Below are 21,903 nucleotides of genomic sequence, written 5' to 3'. Positions count from 1 at the left end.
CAGTACTGGAAAATGTCAGTTTTCATTCCAATCCCAAAGAAAGGCAATGCCAAACAATGCACAAACTACTGCACAATAGCACTCATCTCACTAGTCATCTCAGTCAGATCAGATCAGATCAGATCAGTCGCTCAGTCGTGTCCGACTCTTTGCAACCCCATGAATCGCAGCACGCCAGGCCTCCCTGTCCATCACCAACTCCCGGAGTTCACTGAGACTCACATCCATCGAGTCAGTGATGCCATCCAGCCATCTCATCCTCTGCCGTCCCCTTCTCCTCCTGCACCCAATCCCTCCCAGCATCAGAGTCTTTTCCAATGAGTCAACTCTTCACATGAGGTGGCCAAAGTACTGGAGTTACAGCTTTAGCATCATTCCTTCCAAAGAAATCCCAGGGCTGATCTCCTTCAGAATGGACTGGTTGGATCTCCTTGCAGTCCAAGGGACGCTCAAGAGTCTTCTCCAACACCACAGTTAAAAAGCATTAATTCTTCGGTGCTCAGCCTTCTTCACAGTCCAACTCTCACATCCATACATGACCACAGGAAAAACCATAGCCTTGACTAGACGAACCTTTGTTGGCAAAGTAATGTCTCTGCTTTTGAATATACTATCTAGGTTGGTCATAACTTTCCTTCCAAGGAGTAAGCGTCTTTTAATTTCATGGCTGCAGTCACCATCTGCAGTGATTTTGGAGCTCAGAAAAATAAAGTCTGACACTGTTTCCATTGTTTCCCCATCTATTTCTCATGAAGTGGTGGGACCGGATGCCATGATCTTCATTTTCTGAATGTTGAGCTTTAAGCCAACTTTTTCACTCTCCACTTTCACTTTCATCAAGAGGCTTTTGAGTTCCTCTTCACTTTCTGCCATAAGGGTGGCGTCATCTGCATATATGAGGTTATTGATATTTCTCCTGGCAATCTTGATTCCAGCTTGTGCTTCTTCCAGCCCAGGATTTCTGATGATGTACTCTGCATAGAAGTTAAATAAGCAGGGTGACAGTATACAGCCTTGACGAACTTCTTTTCCTATTTGGAACCAGTCTGTTTTTCCATGTCCAGTTTTAACTGTTGCTGCCTGCCCTGCATACAAATTTCTCAAGAGGCAGTTCAGGTGGTCTGGTATTCCCATTTCTTTCAGAATTTTCCACAGTTTATTGTGATCCACACAGGCAAAGGCTTAGCATAGTCAAAGCAGAAATAGATGTTTTTCTGGAACTCTCTTGCTTTTTCTATGATCCAGCGGATGTTGGCAATTTGATCTCTGGTTCCTCTGCCTTTTCTAAAACCAGCTTGAACATCAGGAAGTTCACAGTTCACATATTGTTGAAACTTGGCTTGGAGAATTTTGAGCATTACTTTACTAGCATGTGAGATGAGTGCAATTGTGTAGTAGTTTGAGCATTCTTTGGCATTGCCTTTCTTTGGGATTGGAATGAAAACTGACCTTTTCCAGTCCTATGGCCACTGCTGAGTTTTCCAAATTTGCTGGCATATTGAGTGCAGCACTTTCACAACATCATCTTCCAGGATTTGAAATAGCTCAACTGGAATCCCATCGCTTCCACTAGCTTTGTTCATAGTGATGCTTTCTAAGGCCCACTTCACATTCCAGGATGTCTGGCTCTAAGTGAGTGATCACACCATCGTGATTATCTTGGTCTTGAAGATCTTTTTGGTATAGTTATTCTCTCTATTCTTGCCACCTCTTCTTAATATCTTATGCTTCTGTTAGGTCCATACCATTTCTGTCCTTTATCAAGCTCATCTTTGCATGAAATGTTCCTTTGGTATCTCTGATTTCCTTGAAGAGATCCCTAGTCTTTCCCATTCTGTTGTTTTCCTCTATTTCTTTGCATTGATCGCTGAGGAAGGCTTTCTTACCTCTTCTTGCTATTCTTTGGAACTCTGCATTCAGATGTTTATATCTTTCCTTTTCTCCTTTGCTTTTCGCTTCTCTTCTTTTCACAGCTATTTGCAAGGCATCCCCAGACAGCCATTTTGCTTTTTTGCATTTTTTTTTCTATGGGAATGGTCTTGATCCCTGTCTCCTGTAAAATGTCACGAACCTCATTCCATAGTTCATCAGGCACTCTATCTGTCAGATCTAGGCCCTTAAATCTATTTCTCACTTCCACTGTATAATCATAAGGGATTTGATTTAGGTCATACCTGACCTGAATGGTCTAGTGGTTTTCCCTACTTTCTTCAATTTCAGTCTGAATTTGGCAATAAGGAGTTCATGGTCTGAGCCACAGTCAGCTCCTGGTCTTGGTTTTGCTGACTGTTTAGAGCTTCTCCATCTTTGGCTGCAAAGAATATACTCAATCTGATTTCAGTGTTGACCATCTGATGATGTCCATGTGTAGAGTCTTCTCTTGTGTTGTTGGAAGAGGGTGTTTGCTATGACCAGTGCATTTTCTTGGCAAAACTCTATCAATCTTTGCCCTTCTTCATTCCATATTCCAAGGCCAAATTTGCCTGTTACTCCAGGTGTTTCTTGACTTCCTACTTTTGTATTCCAGTCCCCTATAATGAAAAGGACATCTTTTTTGGGTTTTAGTTCTAAAAGGTCTTATAGGTCTTCATAGAACTGTTCTACTTCAGCTTCTTGAGCGTTACTGGTTGGGGCATAGACTTGGATTACTGTTTTATTGACTGGTTTGTCTTGGAAATGAACAGAGATCATTCTGTCATTTTTGAGACTGCATCCAAGTACTGCATTTCGGACTCTTTTGTTGACCATGATGCCCACTCCATTTCTTCAGAGGGATTCCTGCCCACAGTAGTAGATATAATGGTCATCTGAGTTAAATTCACCCATTCCAGTCCATTTCAGTTTGCTGATTCCTAGAATGTCGACATTCACTCTTGCCATCTCTTGTTTGACCACTTCCAATTTGCCTTGATTCATGGACCTGACATTCCAGATTCCTATGCAATATTGCTCTTTACAGCATCGGACCTTGCTTCTATCACCAGTCACATCCACAGCTGGGTATTCTTTCTGATTTGGCTCCATCCCTTCATTCTTCCTGGAGTTTTTTCTCCACTGATCTCCAGTAGCATACTGGGCACCTATTGACCTGGGGAGTTTTTCTTTCAGTATCCTATCATTTTGCCTTTTCATACTGTTCAGTAATTCTCAAAATTCTCCAGACCAGGTTTTGACAATATGTGAACCGTAAACTTCCAGATGTTCAAGCTGGTTTTAGAAAAGGCAGAGGAACCAGAGAACAAACTGCCAACATCCACTGGATCATCAAAAAAGCAACAGAGTTTCAGAAAATACTTCTATTTCTGCTCTATTGACTATGCCAAAGCCTTTGACTGTGTAATCACAATAAACTGTGGAAAATTCTGAAAGAGATGGAAATACCAGACCACCTGATCTGCCTCTTGAGAAATCTGTATGAAGGTCAGGAAGCAATAGTTATAACTGGACATGGAACAACAGACTAGTTCCAAATAGGAAAAGGAGTGCATCAAGGCTGTATATTGTCACCCTGCTTATTTAACTTCTATGCAGAGTACATCATGAGAAGTGCTGGGCGGAAGGAAGCACAAGCTGGAATCAAGATTGCCAGGAGAATTATCAATAACCTCAGATATACAGATGACACCACTCTTATGGTAGAAAGTGAAGAAGAACTAAGAGCCTCTTGATGAAAGTGAAAGAGGAGCATGGAAAAGTTCGCTTAAAGTTCAACATTAGGAAAACTAAGATCATGGTATCCGGTCCCATCACTTCATGGGAAATAGATGGGGAAACAGTGGAAAAAGTGGCTGACTTATTTGTGGGGGCTCCAAAATCACTGTAGATGGTGATTGTAGTCATGATATTAAAAGATACATACTCCTGGAAGGAAAGTTGTGACCAACCTAGATAGCATATTCAAAAGCAGAGACATTACTTTGTCAACAAAGGTTCATCTAGTCAAGGCTACTGTTTTTCCAGTAGTCATGTATGGATGTGAGAGTTGGACTATAAAAAAAGCTGAGCACTGAAGATTGATGCTTTTGAACTGTGGTTATGGAGAAGACTCTTGAGAGTCCTTTGGACTGCAAGGAGATCCAACCAGTCCATCCTTAAGGAGATCAGTCCTGAGTGTTCATTGGAAGGACTGATGTTGAAGCTAAAACTCCAGTACTTTGGCCACCTGATGTGAAGAGCTGACTCATTTGAAAAGACCCTGATGCTGGGAAAGATTGAGGGCAAGAGGAGATGGGGACGACAGAGGATGAGATGCTTGGATGGCATCACCGACACGATGGACATGAATTTGGTTAAACTCCGGGAGTTGGTGATGAATAGGAAGGCCTGGTGTGCTGTGGTCCATGGGGTCGCAAAGAGTCAGACACGACTGAGCGACTGAACTGAAGGATGGACCAAGCAGTATTGAGAATTCCACAGAACTTGAGACACTGAAAACATCTGATAGTTCAATCTATTTACAATCTTCCTATGTGATACTCTCCTCCATATTTCTTTCTATCATTTAAACATAATGCTGAATTTACTTTTGTCTAGTTAATGGATGGGAAGTTTTATTTTTTCCTCTTCAAGTTAGTCAACCAATAAGTTTGTTTTTTTGTTAAAGCTGTCAAAATAGAACATGTCATGAAGATAAAAGAACATTTACATTTTTATGAGATAGAAATAAGTAAAATCAATATAACAGCTATTTAAATCTTTAGCAAAATATTAAAAAGGCTGTGCTGACTTAACCTATAGAGAAGACCTGATCTTAATTATATAACAACAGAATATCAAGGGCCAATAACTCCACTCCTAAACAAAATGAATACAATGTGGTTAGCTGCAAATTCTGACATTTTCCCACATTTTAAATTTTTATTAAAGTATGGTGGATTTATAATGCTGTGTTATTTCCCATATTCTAAATGACTAAAATTATATAGACAGTGGCTTCTTAAGTTTCCAATTCTGGAAACATTGATATTTCTATGATATATATACATGACTTGACAGATTTTACTTCTGTGCATAGTTTCATTTGTACTTTTCTGGCTTAGATTGCGTCTGTTGAAATGTGGGGTGTTTTGAAGCAAAAGGCATCAAATTTCTGTTGCATAGTTTTGGAGATTCCTTATTAATCAAATGAGAGCTGCTCCAAGAAATAGAATATGAGGTTGTAAAAGTATTTGTGGATGATCTCTCACTTTATTTTATTTTTTTTTTTTTGATCTCTCACTTTAAATGCAGATCAATCCCAATTAAAATTCAGACTTAAAAAGCAAAAAAAAAAAGAACTATATTAATTAAACAGACATTCTCATGAAGAAAGGAAATTATATCTCCTGTCTTTAAGTTCTGGTACTCAATCATAGATGTAAGTTAAGAAGAAAAATTTTATGCACTCTCAGACTACTAAATTGATAATAAAAGCATTACAAAATGTTTCCCACATGAACCATGACTTTTTATGCAAAACACATGTGAATAAGTACATGTAATCTACATTTTGATTTAGAAAACTTGACCGCATATCTTTGTTATCATTTCAACAAGTCTCTTATGGGCTTAATGGAAGAACACTGCCCCAGTGCACTTAGCTTCAGAAATGTATTAAAATTCTATAACCATTTTAAAATTACATTTTCAAGCAAAGCTATTTTCACAATTCAATATTTTCTTGAACAGTTAAATTGTTGTTTCTTTAAAAATATAATTGTTTCAGCTGTGTATTTATATAAAATGCTTACAGTGTTTGAGACAAAATAACATAAAGGATTTATGGCATTAATTTTCATATAGTAGTTTCTAAATTTGAAGAAAGCATGAATACAGCTTCAAAACTCTGGTAATATATTTATAGTACAGATACAAGGCCTTGAACATACCTGGGATTTTAGGACTGAAGAAATAACATGTGACATGCTTCAGTGTTGTTACCTAAGTTATATGAGGAATGCTTTTGCAAGTCAGTGAATCATAAGTAAAGAGTCATTAGCATTATTGTCATAGACCTTCTGTTTAGAACCAGAAAAGGCAGGGAAATGAAACATTACAAGCTTGCACCCTAAAGAAAAATCATAAAATGAAATCAAGAGCATTTGAGTGGTTTTAATACTAGTCTAAGGTTTATCTTAATTGTCCTGTCATTTATTCCTGATTAAAAGGCTAGTTATTGAATCAAAACACAATGATATATTTATACAAAGCTACAGTTTTTCTTTCAGACTTAAGGATAATTACAATTTTACTATAAAAGAAAAATTGCATTTCAATTGTGGTATTCCATATATCAAACTCAGTTATAATAAAATTGCATATTATGTATTATTGCTTTTGTTTTACATAAAGATAAAAACGGTAATCACTTTGTGGCAGAAATATTGACATAACATTCTGTTAAAGTTCTCCTGGACATAGGCTCCTGGAAATCTCTTTGGAACCAATAACTTGTATCCTGAAGACCCAGGAGAGATTGAGTTGGTCAAGGGAGATAGAGAATTTATATAGTGCTATATGGAGAAGACTCTTGAGAGTCCCTTGGACTGCAAGGAGATCCAACCAGTCCATTCTGAAGGAGATCAGCCCTGGGAGTTCTTTGGAAGGAATGATGCTAAAGCTGAAACTCCAGTACTTTGGCTACCTCATGTGAAGAGTTGACTCATTGGAAAAGACTCTGATGCTGGGAGGGATTGGGGGCAGGAGGAGAAGGGGACGACAGAGGATGAGATGGCTGGATGGCATCACTGACTCGATGGACGTGAGTCTCAGTGAACTCCGGGAGTTGGTGATGGACGGGGGGCCTGGCGTGCTGCGATTCATGGGGTTGCAAAGAGTCGGACACGACTGAGCGACTGATCTGATCTGATCTGTCATTACGGCTTCTCACATGGCACTAGTGGTAAAGAATATGCCTGCCTATGCAGGAGATGCAAGAGATGTAAGTGTGGTTCCTGGGTTGGGAAGATCCCTTGTAGTAGGAAATGGTACCCTACTCTAATATTCTTGCCTGGAAAATTCCATGGACAGAGAAGCCTGTCGGGCTACAGTCCATGGGGCCACAAAAAGTCAGACATGACTGAGCGACTGAGCACATGTCTATTATATCTCAATAAATGTAAAAGAAAAACATTTCTTCAGCTACATTATGCTCTCCAAACTTACCTAAATGGTGAGTTTAACAGGGACATATAGAATTTAGTTATAAAACCCTATTTTTTCTTTTCTGCTCTCCCTTTCATCCTGCTGACTTGAGGTGGTCTTTTTCCTGCTGTTGAATAAAACCTCAAGATAGCATAATTTAAAAAAAGACACAAATTTAGTTAATAGAAAGTACTATTATCACATTGTTTTTTTTTAAAAAAGATTCTCTAGTTTAACATATTAATCAATACTTAAAAAGTCCTTTAAAGGTAAAATTTTTTCTTCCTTCCTAGCTAAGATGAGCTCCTAGAAAGTGTCCTGCCTTTGGACAAGAGATTTCTATATTAATTACCTCTTCACCTACTCCTTTCTCCAGGGGATCTTCACAAGTTACGGATTGAACTCAGGTCTCCTGCATTGCAGGCAGATTCTTTACTGTCTGAGCTACCAGAGAAACCCCACCTATTTACTAGCAGTTGTTTTTTTTTAACACTATGAAACATATTGGAATAAATAATCCAATTAACAGAAAGCATTTGTTAAGGAGCAAATTCAACCAGCTCTAGACTGTATAGTACTGTAATATTCATCACCTATTATTGGAGATTGAGGAGGAAAGATTGGTAAGGTAGGCAGGAAATTTTTTCCTTAATTACTATTGAGAAATGGTTTGAACACTTTGGGGTCAGACCTGTGTTTATTTTTTTAATATACATTTATTTATTTTAATTGGAGGTTAATTACAATATTGTATTGGTTTTGCCATACATCAACATGAATCTGCCACAGGTATACACGTGTTACGCATCAGACCTGTGTTTAAAACAGACTTTGTCAATGAGGCACTTTCATCATCGGTGTGGTCTCCTGCTGTAACTTTAGTTTAAGAAGTGCTTTTCAATTACAGTTGACCTTTGAACAACATGGGCCAGAACTGCATGGGTCCACTTATTTTTCAATAGATATTTTATAATAGGAAATACTACAGTACTATACAGTCTAGAGTTGGTTGAATTTGCGCCTTAACAAATGCTTTCTGTTAATTTGGATTATTTATTCATCTTGTATTCATTCATTTGATCATATATTTACTATATTGCCCATTACCTTCAGAGAAGATTAATGAAATGTAAAAGATAAAATTTAGCAGGTAAGAGATGGGGAAAAATGTATCTAGAAGCCCTGGATGACAAATCTAAAATATTTGAGGGAAAATTTAGCCCTAAACTTGATAAGAGTTAACACAGTGCAAAGACCTGAAAGGGCTGCATTGTACCAATTCTCTTATATTAATTGACTGTGAAAATTATTCCCCCGAGTCAACAAGTACTTCAAATATCCTTGGATTAAGATATGCATTTACGGATTTGAGGAAGATGATTAAGGTGACAATGTAATATTTGACTATTCCCAAATCCTACTCATTAATAAAAGACAGAGATTTGCAGAGCCAAATACTGGGAGAAAGTATCCCATGCAATTGGCAATTTTAAAAAGTGACATAATGTCTTGCAGGAATGTCTCCCTTTTGAGAAAGACTTGCTGTCACTTATTTATAAAAGTGTCAGGCCTTCTAAGCAAAGTTCCTTCCTATAATCCACTCATGTGCAGGTTTTACCTGGCCCTACACAGTGTAACCTTAAGGCTTGAAACTTAGGGAGCTGCATTGCTTTACTGATTGCCATGCTGTTATTTTTGTTGTTGTTGAGTCACTAAGTCGTGTTCAATTATTTGGGACCTCATGAACTTCGGCATGTCAGGACCCTCTGTCCTTCACTATGTCCTGGAGTTTGCTGAAATTCATGTCCATTCATTGATGATGCTATCTAACCATCTATCCTCTGCTGCCCCTTCTCCTTCTGCCTTCATTCTTTCCAAGCATCAGGGTCTTTTACAATGAGTTGGGTCTTTTATAATGAGTTGGCTCTTCACATCATGTGGCCTAAGTATTGGAGCTTCAGCTTCAGCATCAGTCCTTTCAATGCGCATTCAGGAAGATTTTGATTGACTGGCTTGATCTCTTTGCAGTCCAAGGGACTCTCAAGAGTCTTCTCCAGCACCATAATTTGAAGACATCAACTCTTCAGCACTCAGTCTTTTTTGTGATCCAGATCTCACAACCATACATGACTATTGGAAATACCATAGCTTCGACTTAACAGACTTCTGTTGGCAAAGTTATGTCTCTGCTTTTTAATATACTGTCTAGATTTGTCAGAGCTTTTCTGGCAAGGAGCAAGCCTCTTTTAACTTCATGCCTGCAGTGATTTCGGAGACCAAGAATATTAAAATCTGTCACTGCTTGCACTTCTTCCCTTTATATTTGCCTACGCTGATACTCCTGCTAATACTTTTGTTGAAGGTAACAGGGTCCTTGCCTTTGACCCAGATGTTTATTATCTTTTATAAACATCCATAAAACTATGAAAGTGAAAGTTGCTCAGTCATATCTGACTCTTTGCAACCCCATGGATTATACAGCCCATGGAATCCTCTAGGCCAGAATACTGGAATGGGTAGCCTTTCCCTTTTCCAGGGTATCTTACAAATGAAGAGGTCAAACCCACGTCTCCCACATTGCAGGTGGATTCTTTACCAGCTGAGCACAAGGGAAGCCCAAGAATATTGGAGTGGGTATCCTATATGTTCTTCAGGGGATCTTCCCAACCCATGAATGGAACCGGGGTCTCCTGCATTACAGGTGGATTCTTTACCAACTGAGCTATCGGGGAAACCCGATAGAACTACAGTGGGCAGAATTATTAACACCTGCAGTTATTTTTGTGAGTATTCTCCTGCTTTAATATATCTCCTCTCCATTACCAACGAGATCCAAACAGTCCATTCTGAAGGAGACCAGCCCTGGGATTTCTTTGGAAGGCATGATGCTAAAGCTGAAACTCCAGTACTTTGGCCACCTCATGCGAAGAGTTGATTCATTGGAAAAGACCCTGATGCTGGGAGGGATTGGGGGCAGGAGGAGAAGGGGATGACAGAGGATGAGATGGCTGGATGGCATCACTGACTCAATGGACGTGAGTCTCAGTGAACTCTGGGAGTTGGTGATGGACAGGGAGGCCTGGCGTGCTGCGATTCATGGGGTTGCAAAGAGTCGGACACGACTGAGCGACTGATCTGATCTGATCTGATCTCCATTACCAAGCTTAAGTAGGGTAATAGAACATCAAATCCAAAGTCCACAGATAATATCTACAACTAAATAAGACAACAAGCTAGCCCTCACATCACAGAATATGAGCTGCTAGGAAAACAACTGACAGAAACAAGATCTCTATACTAAGTGTGTGATGTGTGCACATTAAGTGTGCAAGTGTGGTAAAAACTACTTTTAAGGGAGTTCAAAGAAGACTAAGGGTTTCTGATGGCCCTGAGAGCTGTTGAAACTCAAAGTTACAAGCATGCTCTAAGTGGAGAAGTTAATAAGTTCTATGAACACAGTAGCAGTACAAAACTTCACACTTAGGAGAAAGGGACAAATTGGTGAAAGCAGAATAAAAATTGAGCAGAACAGGCACAGTAGGGGGCAATAAAGGGAAATGTCTTCAAGTTCAATGGGAGTGCAGAAGAAAGCAAACTGACTTCCAAACTGAAGAACAATTTTTAACATTTATGAAAATGACTGAAACAGGTATTTTAGATCTGGAAATTAGGAAAGCTATCCTGAAATTATTCCAAAAGATGAAAAGTATAAAAGAAAGAAAGACAGAAAATTTAAAAAAATTAGAAAAAGATCATAGTAACAAAAAATAAATAAATAAACACAGAAGTAAAAGCAAATTAATAGGTCTTAAAATATAAAGGCATTTTTTCAGTTCAGTTCAGTCTCACAGTCATGTCCAATCCTTTGCGATTCCAGGGATTTCAGACTGCCAGGCCTCCCTGTCAATCACCAACTCCCAGAGTTTACCCAAACTCATGTCCATTGAGTCAGTGATGCCATCCAACCATCTCATCCTCTGTCATCCCCTTCTCCACCCACCTTCAATCTTTCCCAGCACCAGGGTCTTTTCAAATGAGTCAGTTCTGCATCAGGTGACAAAAGTATTGGAGTTTCAGCTTCAGCATCAGTCCTTCTAGTGAATATTCAGGACTGATTTCCTATAGGATGGCCTGGTTGGATCGCCTTGCTGTCCAAGGGACTCTCAAGAGTCTTCTCCAACACCACTGTTCAAAAGCATCAATTCTTTGGTGCTCAGCTTTCTTTAGAGTACAACTCTCACATCCATACATGACTACTGGAAAAGCCATAGCTATGATTAGATGTACCCTTGTTGGCAAATTAATGTCTCTGCTTTTTAATATGCTGTCCAGGTTTTTCATAACTTTTCTTCCAAGGAGTAAGAGTCTTTTAATTTCATGGTTGCTGTCACCATCTGCAGTGATTTTGGAGCCAAAAAACTAAAGTCTGTTACTGTTTCCACTGTTTCCCCATCTATCTGCCATGAAATGATAGGACTAGATGCCATGATCTTAGTTTTTGGAATGTTTAGTTTTAAGCCAACTTTTTCATTCTTCTCTTTCACTTTCATCAGGAGGCTCTTTAGTTCTTTTTCACCTTCTGCCATAAAGGTGGTGTTATCTGCATATCTGAAGTTATTGATATTTTTCCTGGCAATTGTGATTCCAGTTTGTGCTTCTTCCAGGCCAGCATTTCTCATGATGTACTCTATATATGTTAAATAATCAGGGTGACAATATACAGCCTTGACGTACTCCTTTTCTGATTGGAAACCAGTCTGTTGTTCCATGTATAGTTCTAACTGTTGCTTTTTGACATGCATACAGATTTCTCAGGAGGCAGGTCAGGTGGTCTGGTATTCCCATCTCTTTAAGAATTTCCCACAGTTTGTTGTGATCCACCCAGTCAAAGGCTTTGGCATAATCAATAGAGCAGAGATAGATGTATTTCTCAAACTGTTTTGATTTTTCAATGATTCAACAGATGTTGACAATTGGATCTCTGGTTCCTCTGCCTTTTCTAAATCCAGCTTGAACATCTGGAAGTTCACGGTTCATGTACTGTTGAAGTATGGCCTGGAGAATTCTGAGTATTGCTTTGCTAGCATGTGAGATGAGTGCAATTGTGTGGTAGTTTGAGCATTCTTTGGCATTGCCTTTCTTTGGGACTGGAATGAAAACTGACCTTTTCCTGTCCTGTGGCCACTGCTGAGATTTCCAAATTTGCTGGCATATTTGCAGCACTTTCACAACATCATCTTTAAGGATTTGAAATAGCTCAACTGGAATTTCATCACCTCCACTAGCTTTTTTTGTAGTGATACTTCCTACGGCCCACTTGACTTCACATTCCAGGATGTCTGGCTCTAAGTAAGTGATTATCATGATTATTTGGGTCATGAAGATCTTTTTTATATAGTTCTTCTTTGTATTCTTGCCACCTCCTCTTAATACCTTCTGCTTCTGTTAGGTTCATACCATTTCTGTCCTTTATTGTGCTCATCTTTGCATGAAATATTCCCTTGGTATCTCTAATTTTCTTGAAGAGAACTCTAGTCTTTCCCATTCTATTGTTTTTCCCTATTTCTTTGCATTGATCACTGAGGAAGGCTTTATCATCTTTCCTTGCTATTCTTTGGAACTCTGCACTCAAATGGGTATATCTTTCCCTTTCTCCTTTACCTTTGGCTTCTTTTCATAGCTATTTGTAAGGCCTCCTCAGTCAATCATTTTGCCTTTTTGCATTTCTTTTTCTTGGTGATGGTCTTGATCACTGCCTCCTGTACAATGTCAGGAACCTCCATCCATAGTTCTTCAGGCACTCTGTCTAATCAGATCTAATCCCTTGAATTTATTTGTCATTTCCACTGTATACTAGTAAGGGATTTGATTTAAGTCATATCTGAATGGTCTAGTGGTTTTTCCTACTTTCTTCAATTTACGTCTGAATTGGGCAATAAGGAGTCATGATTTGAACCACAGTCAGCTCCCAGTCTTTTTTTGCTGACTGTATAGAGTTTCTCCATCTTTGGCTTCAAAGAATATAATCAGTATGATATCATTATTGACCATCTGGTGATGTCTATGTGTAGAGTCTTCTCTTATGTTTTTAGAAGAGGGTGTTTGCTATGACCAGTGTGTTCTCTTGGCAAAATTCTATTAGCCTTTGCCCTGCTTCAATCTAACAGGCTAAATTTGCCTGTTACTCCAGGTATCTCTGCAGAAGGCACTAGTGACCCACTCCAGTACTCTTGCCTGGAAAATCCCATGGACGGAGGAGCCTGGTAGGCTGCAGACCATGGGGTCACTGGGAGTTGGACACTACTGAGCGACTTTACTTTCACTTTTAACTTGCATGCATTGGAGAAGGAAATGGCAACACACTCCAGTGTCTTTTCTGGACAATCCCAGGGACGGAGGAGGCTGGTGGGCTGCTGTCTATGGGTTCGCACAGAGTTGGACATGACTGAAGCGATTTAGCAGCAGCAGCAGCAGCCAGGTATCTCTTGACTTACTACTTTTGCATTCCAGTCCCCTAGAATGAAAAGGAAATCTATTTTGGGTGTTAGTTATAGAAGGTCTTGTGGGACTTCATAGAACTGTTCAACTTCAGCTCCTTCAGCTTTACTGGTGGGGGCATAGACTTGGATTACCATGATATTGAATGGTGTTACTTGGAAATGAACAGAGATCATTCTGTCTTTTTTAATATTGCATCCAAGTACTGCATTTTAGACTCTTTTATTGGCTATGATGGCTACTCCTTTTCTTCTAAGGGATTCTTGCCCACAGCAGTAGATATAATGTTCATCTGAGATAAATTCACCTATTCCAATCCATTTTGGTTCGCCGATTCCTGAAATGTTGATGCTCACTCTTGCCATCTCCTGTTTGACCACTTCCTATTTGCCTTGATTCATGGACCTGGAGTTCCAGGTTCCTATGCAATATTGTTCTTTACAGCATCAGAGTTTACATCCATCACCAGTCACATCCACAACTGGGTGTTGTTTTTACTTTGCCTACGTCTGTTCATTCTTTCAGGAGTTATTTCTCCACTGATCTCCAGTAGCATATTGGGCACCTACCAACCTGGGGAATTCATCTTTAAATGTCCTAACTCTTTGCCTTTTCATTCCATTCATGGGGTTCTCAAGGCAAGAATACTGAAGTGGTTTGCCATTCCCTTCTCCAGTGGACCACGTTTGTCAGAACTCTCCACCATGACCCTTCCACCTTGGATGGCTCTATACAGCATGGCTCATACTTTCATTGATAAAGGCATTTTTAAAAAAGATGCAAAAATAATTCACAAACAAAAAGAGGAGCTATGAAAGAAAAACATATCCAAAAGCTCATAAATTAGAGTGTTTTCTTTAAAAAGTCTAAACAAAATGAAGATATTTAGGAAATTAGAGAGAAGGTGATATAGAAGTTTTATCACTTTTATAATAGGCAACTCCATATTGAAAAACAAATTATTAAAACAGAAAAAAATAATAAAATAAAGAATTCAAGAAAACTTTCCTGAAGTAAGACTTGAATGGATATACTACATATATGCAGAAATAAAGTAGAATTGTCAGTATAGAATCTATTCTAATAACACAATTGGACATTAAAAAATAATAAATTATTTGGAAATTCAGAACTAAGACCAACACCCATTGGAAAAGAAAAAGAGTTTGTCATTATACTTTCTGACAGTAGTGCTTCATGTAAGAAGAAAATGCATTGAAATATTTAAGTCAAAGAAAGAAACTATGAGTCAAGGGTTTTATATCTAGCTATATTTAGGTTCAATTATTAGGGCCTTGTTCTTCCCTGGCAGCTCAGACAGTAAAGAATCTGCCTACAATGCAGGAGACCTGGGTTCAATCCCTGGGTAAGTAAGATTCCCTGGAGAAGGGAATGGTTACCCACTCCAGTATTCTTGCCTAGAGAATTCCATTGACAGAGAAGCCTGACAGGTTACAGTCCATGGGGTTGCAAAGAGTCAGACATGACTGAGCCACTCACACTTTTTTTTATTTGCGCCTCAGACAAACTTTGATTAATGCACAAGAACACAGGAAATGGTGTTCTTGTGAGCCTACTCTGGGGAGTCTGCTAGAGAATAAACTATAGATAACAAAATGATTGATTATCTATTGGTTTTAATAGGGGTAAAACACCATTACTTCAAATTAGGTGTGTGGGAAAAGGAAATAAATAAAACAAGCATCACAGTAAAAAATATAAAAACAGTAGTTTTTTTTTAAAAGGAAACTAAGTATATTATGCTAAGTAGAAGTAAGCATTAGAACAAGACTTGGCTATCTCTTGCTATTGAGAATTTTTTTTTTTCTTTTTCAATTTGGGGAGAGTAATAAGGGTATTCTGATTAAGTTTTAAGAGTTTTTACCTTAAAGAGATACATATTGAAATATTTACAGAGGAACTATTATGTCTCTGTCCTGTTTCAAAATAATGGTGTGAGACAATGAATGAAAGGTTTCCTAAGACTCAGCGAAGCTGGTAAGTTGATACGTTGAGGTTTATTATAATAGTTTGCAATTTTATTTATGTTTGAAAGTTCCCTACTGAAAGATTAAAATGTTTTAAACACTACTAATATCAAACTTGGGAAATGTAGCTAAAAATGTTTGTACTTTATTAATTTGCATTTAAATACTATATTCTTTTATAGCATAGTTGTAAAGCTTACTTTGAAAAGTATTTCATTAATAAATTCTTAGTAAAGAAATTACAATAAATACTTCTTTTGAAATTTAATACTTCAAAATTAAATTTATTCTGTTTATTACCTTTATTCATAGTAGAGCTAAAGATAATTGAGTAGTTGAATCTAAAGAGATGAACCTTTAAATGATGAATTAATTAACCTCAATTTACATAATGCTCTTATTATTTGCATAGTAAATGAGCAGAGTTTTATTATAGGTCATTAACAGTTATTAATAAGTGAAACTGTGTTAGAAATACTACTTGGGTTTATATTTCAGACTCAAGAAACAAAGGTCAGTCATGAAATGTTAATAACAATATTCAAAACATTAGGCATTAAAGTAACATTTAGCTTTCAGGCTTCACACATTTCTGAGAGGATAATTCATGAATTTGCTAATTGGTCTCACTCTGCATGAATATAGGGCACATATAAGTATACATGAGTATATAAGCTAAACTTCTATTAGTCTCAGATTTCCATTTAAATTACAGTAATGAGAACTAGTTTATTATACTCACATATAAAGTATCAATATGTTTTTATTCCTAGAAATCAGACCTATTTCTTGCAAAATGCTAGGTTCTGCAACTTAAATTCTTTCAAAGAAAGATGATAGATGGTGTTCAATTAATTTTTACATTTATTTTTATTTGCAATAGGCAGCTTATGTTATGTAATTTAGAACTATTCTAAACTTTCAACTCCTGATTTAGTCAATTCAATTACAATTTGAGGCATTATCTATATTTTCTAAAAATGCAATTGCCTCCAGTTAAAGATTTTAAAAACTCAAATAACTGCACTGCTATTTTTAAACAACTTACTTATTTAGTGATGAATAATCACTGAAAACCATTTAATGCCTTTAATTTCAAAGACATACTATATATAATCTGATGTTTCCAATGATTTGGTTGTGCTTTGACAAACAACTGTGCAGGCCTCTACATCAGACCAGTGAGTGAGATTTGAGATAAAAGGACAGATAAATGAATTACTTTATGAACATCTGTTCAATTACAAACTGATGCAGAACATTCTATAGTACATCTTTTGCTGTTACTCCTTCTTTGTTCACTTTTCTCTTACATTGCTGGGGTGCTCTCTCTCTATCTGGCATTCATATGAGTACTCTTGCCCTGTCTCAGAGTCTCTTCCTGTTGCCTCTTTCCTCTCTTAAGATGCTGACTGATGGAATGTTGTGAGAAGATGTCCACAAGTGGGCTCAGAGTAAAATGTAAATATTTTATTACCTGTTTTGTACTTTATACCTTCTCTGGGCATGTATCTGCTAGTGGTTAAATTAAATATGGTTTTCTTGGTTTCTCTGGGGTCTAAAAAATTTTCCCATTCTTTATAATAGTTGACATATAATAATGTTAAGCAACAAAAAGATGGATTGTTTAACTTGCAAAGATGTATAATATCAATCAATGGAAAAGAACAGTGTTTATCCCATTATTGGGCTTCCCTGGTGGCTCAGATGGTAATTGCCTGCAATGCAGGAGACCCGGGTTTGATCCCTGGGTCTAGAAGATCCCTTGGAGAAGGAAACAGCAACCCACTCCAGTATTCTTGCCTGGAGAATTCCATGGACAGAGGAGCCTGGCAGGCTACAGCCCATGGGGTCAGAAAGAGTTGGACATGACTGAGCAACTAACACTCCTTACTTACAGCTCTGGGCACATAGTAAGCACTTAACAAAGGAATTGTTGCTATAAATAAGTTTAAAATTTGAGAAAAAGGTCCTTTGTCAAGCCATGTGTCTTGATTATAGTTACAGCACTCTATGTATTCTCTCCTCACCATCCTATTCTATTATCAGTAACATCTCTCAGAATCTATACTGGTCCTCTTCATAAATTGGCTTTTACTCAGTTTTCTGTATACATAAACTATATTACACTGAAATGCTGAAGAAAGATTTTGGAGTCTAAAGATAGCTTAAATCTCCCACTTTTCATTTACTGACAGCGACATTTTTAAAAAAATCACTTAACCTTTTCTTGTCTTTGTAAAATGGGAATAATAAATCTCATTTCCTAGAAATGGATGTGAATTAAATATAATGCCATGTATAAATTATAATAAATGTTAGTCATTCTTTTTGAGATGCATTTCCCTCTGCTCTCAGAAAATACAAAGTACCAGAAGCCACACAATTCAGGGAATGTATAGTAATCCTGTTCCCATTAAAAATATACACTCCAAGGGGTTAGCCTTCACAGTGTGATTTTTTTTTTAATGAAACATATACTGGCAATGATAGCATTTCAATAAAATTGTACAAAAAATTTGAAAATATTGTGTTATTACCTTGACTTTAAGGATTATGAAATCATTCTCTGCATTGCCATACTGTTGTTTTTTAGTGGCTAAGTCGTATTCAACTCTTCGCAATCCCATAGACTATAGCCCACCCCGCTCCCCTGTCCATGGGATTTTTCCAGGCAAGAATACTGGAGTGGGTTGCCATTTTTTTCTCCAGGGGATCTTCCCAACCCAGCGATCGCTGCATCAGTAGGTGGATGCTTTACTTCTGAACCAGTGGAGGAGGCTGAATGGCCATGTGTCAATTCTTAAAGTGAATGAGCAATCATCTTCAAGTGATAATGAATGTTCTGCAATCTCCACTGAGGATTGTATTTTAGATATTTGTATTTGGTTAGAAAATAAGTAAAAACACCATAATTCTCATAAAATTCTTAAGTAACACAACTTACTTTTTGAAGGAACTCGGAGATTGGCGAGGACCACTTCCAGGGAATCAGCTTGAACTCGAAGTACATAGCTTGTCCTTGTTTCATAATCCAGAGGGGCATTCACGTAGATTACTCCTGTGATGTTATTGATTCCAAACTTATCTAGAATCAAAATACAATTCCTTTGTCACTCTCTTCATACTATAAGGGGAAATAATTCTCTTTAAAGATCACTGTGATTTTAAAAACACATATAATAAGAGTAACACATCAAAGTTACCAAATTAAGGCTTTGGGAAACTCTGTTTCAGCTCTAGAAATTATCAACATCAGTGTTTCCCTAAATGCATGATTTGAAATTCCAGGTTTTTTTTTTTTTTTTTGCAATTGTCCTGGAAACTGATGTTTCTCTGGTCAATTAAGTCTGTGAAACAATGTATACTGAATTCCTCACCATAGATACACATTATCTTCTACTATAGCAAATGCTTCTAGAAACCTTGTTTTAAAGAAATCCACTTAATTTTGTTTAATCAAGTATTTCATGATGCTATTGGATTATTATATTTTTTATGATTTAATATATCTTATTATCCTGCAGATTTAATGTTCTGCTAAGAACACGAGGGAACTGGGACCCCACTCCAGTACTCTTGCCTGGAAAATCCCATGGACAGAGGAGCCTGGTGGGCTGCAGTCCATGGGGTCGCTGAGGGTCGGACCTAACTGAGAGACTTAACTTTCACTTTTCACTTTCGTGCATTGGAGAAGGAAATGGCAACCCACTCCAGTGTTCTGGCCTGGAGAATCCCAGGGACAGGGGAGCCTGGTGGGCTGCCGTCTATGGGGTCGCACAGAGTCAGACACGACCAAAGCGACTTAGCAGCAGCAGCAGCAGCAAGAACATGAGGGAACAAACATAATTTAATATGTTAGTTATTTTAAAATATTATTTATTATTTTAAATAGCTTAAAATATTTGACCTTGAAGTTTACTTTTTAGAATAAATTTGATCATACAGATTTGAATGATGAGCAGAGCACATTGGCAAACTTTATAATATCCTACCTCTTTCACTCTGTCTTTTCCTCACTTTGGTTTTCTCTACAGCATTTATAACTGCCTAAATACTCTATATTCATTAGCTTGATCATTATTATCGTCCAGCTCCTCTTGTGGGATTGTTAAAGTCTACAGTGATGATGATGATGTGTATACTCAGTTGTGTCCTGCTCTGCAACCCCATGGACTGCAGCTCACCAGGCTCTTCTGTCCATGGAATTTTCCAGGCAAGAATACTGGAGTGGGTTGCCATTTTCTTCTCCAGGGGATTTTCCCAACCCAGGGATCAAAACTGTGGCTCCTGCTGCATCTCCTGCATTGCAGACAGATTCTTTACCACTGAGACTATTTTGTTCACTTCTTTCTCCTTAATTGCTGGAAGGTACGGAGTACATGATAAATGCTCAATAGGATTAGTAGACTAAATTGACAAGCAAATGAATTAAATGTGAAAATAATCATTGTGATGGAGTGAGGGTAATAATTAGAACCACCTGTCTATATTCAAGGAAGAGAACAAATAAAATCATAGAGAAAAGTCATAAGAACAAATTGTGAAAACCATAGCTTCAGTCAGATGTAAGTTTAAGGCAAAAGGAAAGTCTGTAATATTTAGGGAGGAGGCATAACAGCACAGATGAAACAAAGAAAGTCAATAAGAAAAGTACAATATTTAGCACTTGCTTTAGGGACAATAACTTTTAGTAATGGTTGAAATACTTTTATTTATAAAAGTTGAAGACCACTTTCATAATTTCCTTGCAAACTGCTTTACAATATTATTAACATCTCCTAATTTAATATTGAAATGCATGTATTTATGGAACATATATTAGCTTTTTTCTTTTAACCACCTACAACATTCCAGGCCATTTAACTCATAAAAGGGAAAACCAGAGGACAACCAACTGTGGGTAATAGGGAAAAAAAGAATCAATATGCTAATATAAAACTGAGTCACAAACTTATTCCCATAAGCTAGCAAGCCAATCTGTTCTCTGTGAAAAGTGATTGGTTGATAAAATCAAACTATTTATTTACTTACAACTGTTGATTATATGTTTGCTTTACTGAGGAATCACACAAAATGCACATGACTTTTATCATGCATGTGGCTCTTTGGTCATCCACAGTTATTTTTGTTCCTAAAATATCTTCAGGATTAGCGAAGGTATGATATGGGTTATAGATGGCACAGAACAGTGGTAAAAGACTACTATAGGCAATGATTATGACCAAAAGCTGAAAGTACATATGCATTACTTTTGAATAAATGTCATTAAATATCCCTAAATCAGGGGGAGGTGAAGGCTTTCAGAACTGGATATTGAGTATTCCCTAATGGAAATTAATAGCCTGTGTCAATATAACTGGATTTTCAATCAGATTTAACACATAATTACATTTAAGTTAGACACAGCTTACTAGAAAGATAAACAGTAATGAAATCTGAAATTTATTCCAAATCTAAGTTTATTGTTTTATGATGAAAAGTGTTAGTCACTCAGTTGTATTCAACTCCGTGCAACCCCATAGAGTGTAGCTTACCAGTCTTCTCTGTCCATGGAATTCTCTAGGCAAGAATGCTGGAATGGATTGCCATTTGACTAAACATATACTCACCCTCTTCATTTCCTGCAACAATGGAGTATACAATGCTCTGATTGATGGCTGCAGCAGAAATTACACCCACCATAGTCCCTCTGGTTGCAAGTTCACTTACTGGAGGAGGTCTGCAGGGTGTAAGAGAAGATAACTTATTTTTATTGTCCATTTCCTCATGATGGAGCTTTGTATTTAATAATATAATATGTTAATTTTGTGTTTGTTATTATTTGAATAGTACTATTTTTGAAATTTTCAACAAAATACTGCATTCAGACCCTAGGCCTAACAAATTGTGTTCAAAATTATGCAAATGTTCTTCATTAAGAATGTCTTGTCATCTGTACATTACTGCTTCAGCATCTCCAAAAAACTGTACAAAATTCATTTTGCTTGTCTCTGAAAAAAGTCCTGAATAGAATGCAATAGGTAGATACAACTTGCTATCTCAAGTTGCTGAAGAAAAATATGGCTTTTATGTTGGTAATATTAGCATATTTAAGCAAACAACCTTCAGTTTCTTTCTAGTCTAGTCCTTATCCTTGCTCTACTATAAAATTTTTAACTGTCCTAAAAGTATTTGAATGGATGACATCATAAAATTAATATTTATTTTGACTTCACTTATTTTACTTAACTTTAACCATATTATGCCCCCATACAGTGATACTTAATTTTATCCATTTAAAACATTTTATTGA

The 21,903-nt window shown here is 37.3% G+C and overlaps 1 protein-coding gene across 1 annotated transcript in view; it reads right to left on the bottom strand.

Annotated features, from left to right (window-relative positions):
• LOC147343960 (protocadherin-15-like) overlaps positions 1-21,903 on the bottom strand; it is a 1,781,617-nt gene that overhangs the window by 131,122 nt on the left and 1,628,592 nt on the right. The window contains exons 27-28 of the mRNA XM_086377653.1: positions 21,221-21,330; positions 18,556-18,696 (exon numbers count right to left, since the gene is read on the bottom strand). Of these exons, the coding sequence (XP_086233779.1) occupies positions 18,556-18,696; positions 21,221-21,330 (251 nt within the window). The remainder of the gene's footprint in view (positions 1-18,555; positions 18,697-21,220; positions 21,331-21,903) is intronic.

Source organism: Bos grunniens, chromosome 26 (genome assembly GCF_055505025.1).
Source record: "Bos grunniens cultivar Pamir isolate PY7600 chromosome 26, Bosgru_T2T1.0, whole genome shotgun sequence".
In the NCBI taxonomy this organism is placed as follows: Eukaryota; Metazoa; Chordata; class Mammalia; order Artiodactyla; family Bovidae; genus Bos; species Bos grunniens.
This window is presented reverse-complemented; position numbering and strand designations above follow the sequence as displayed.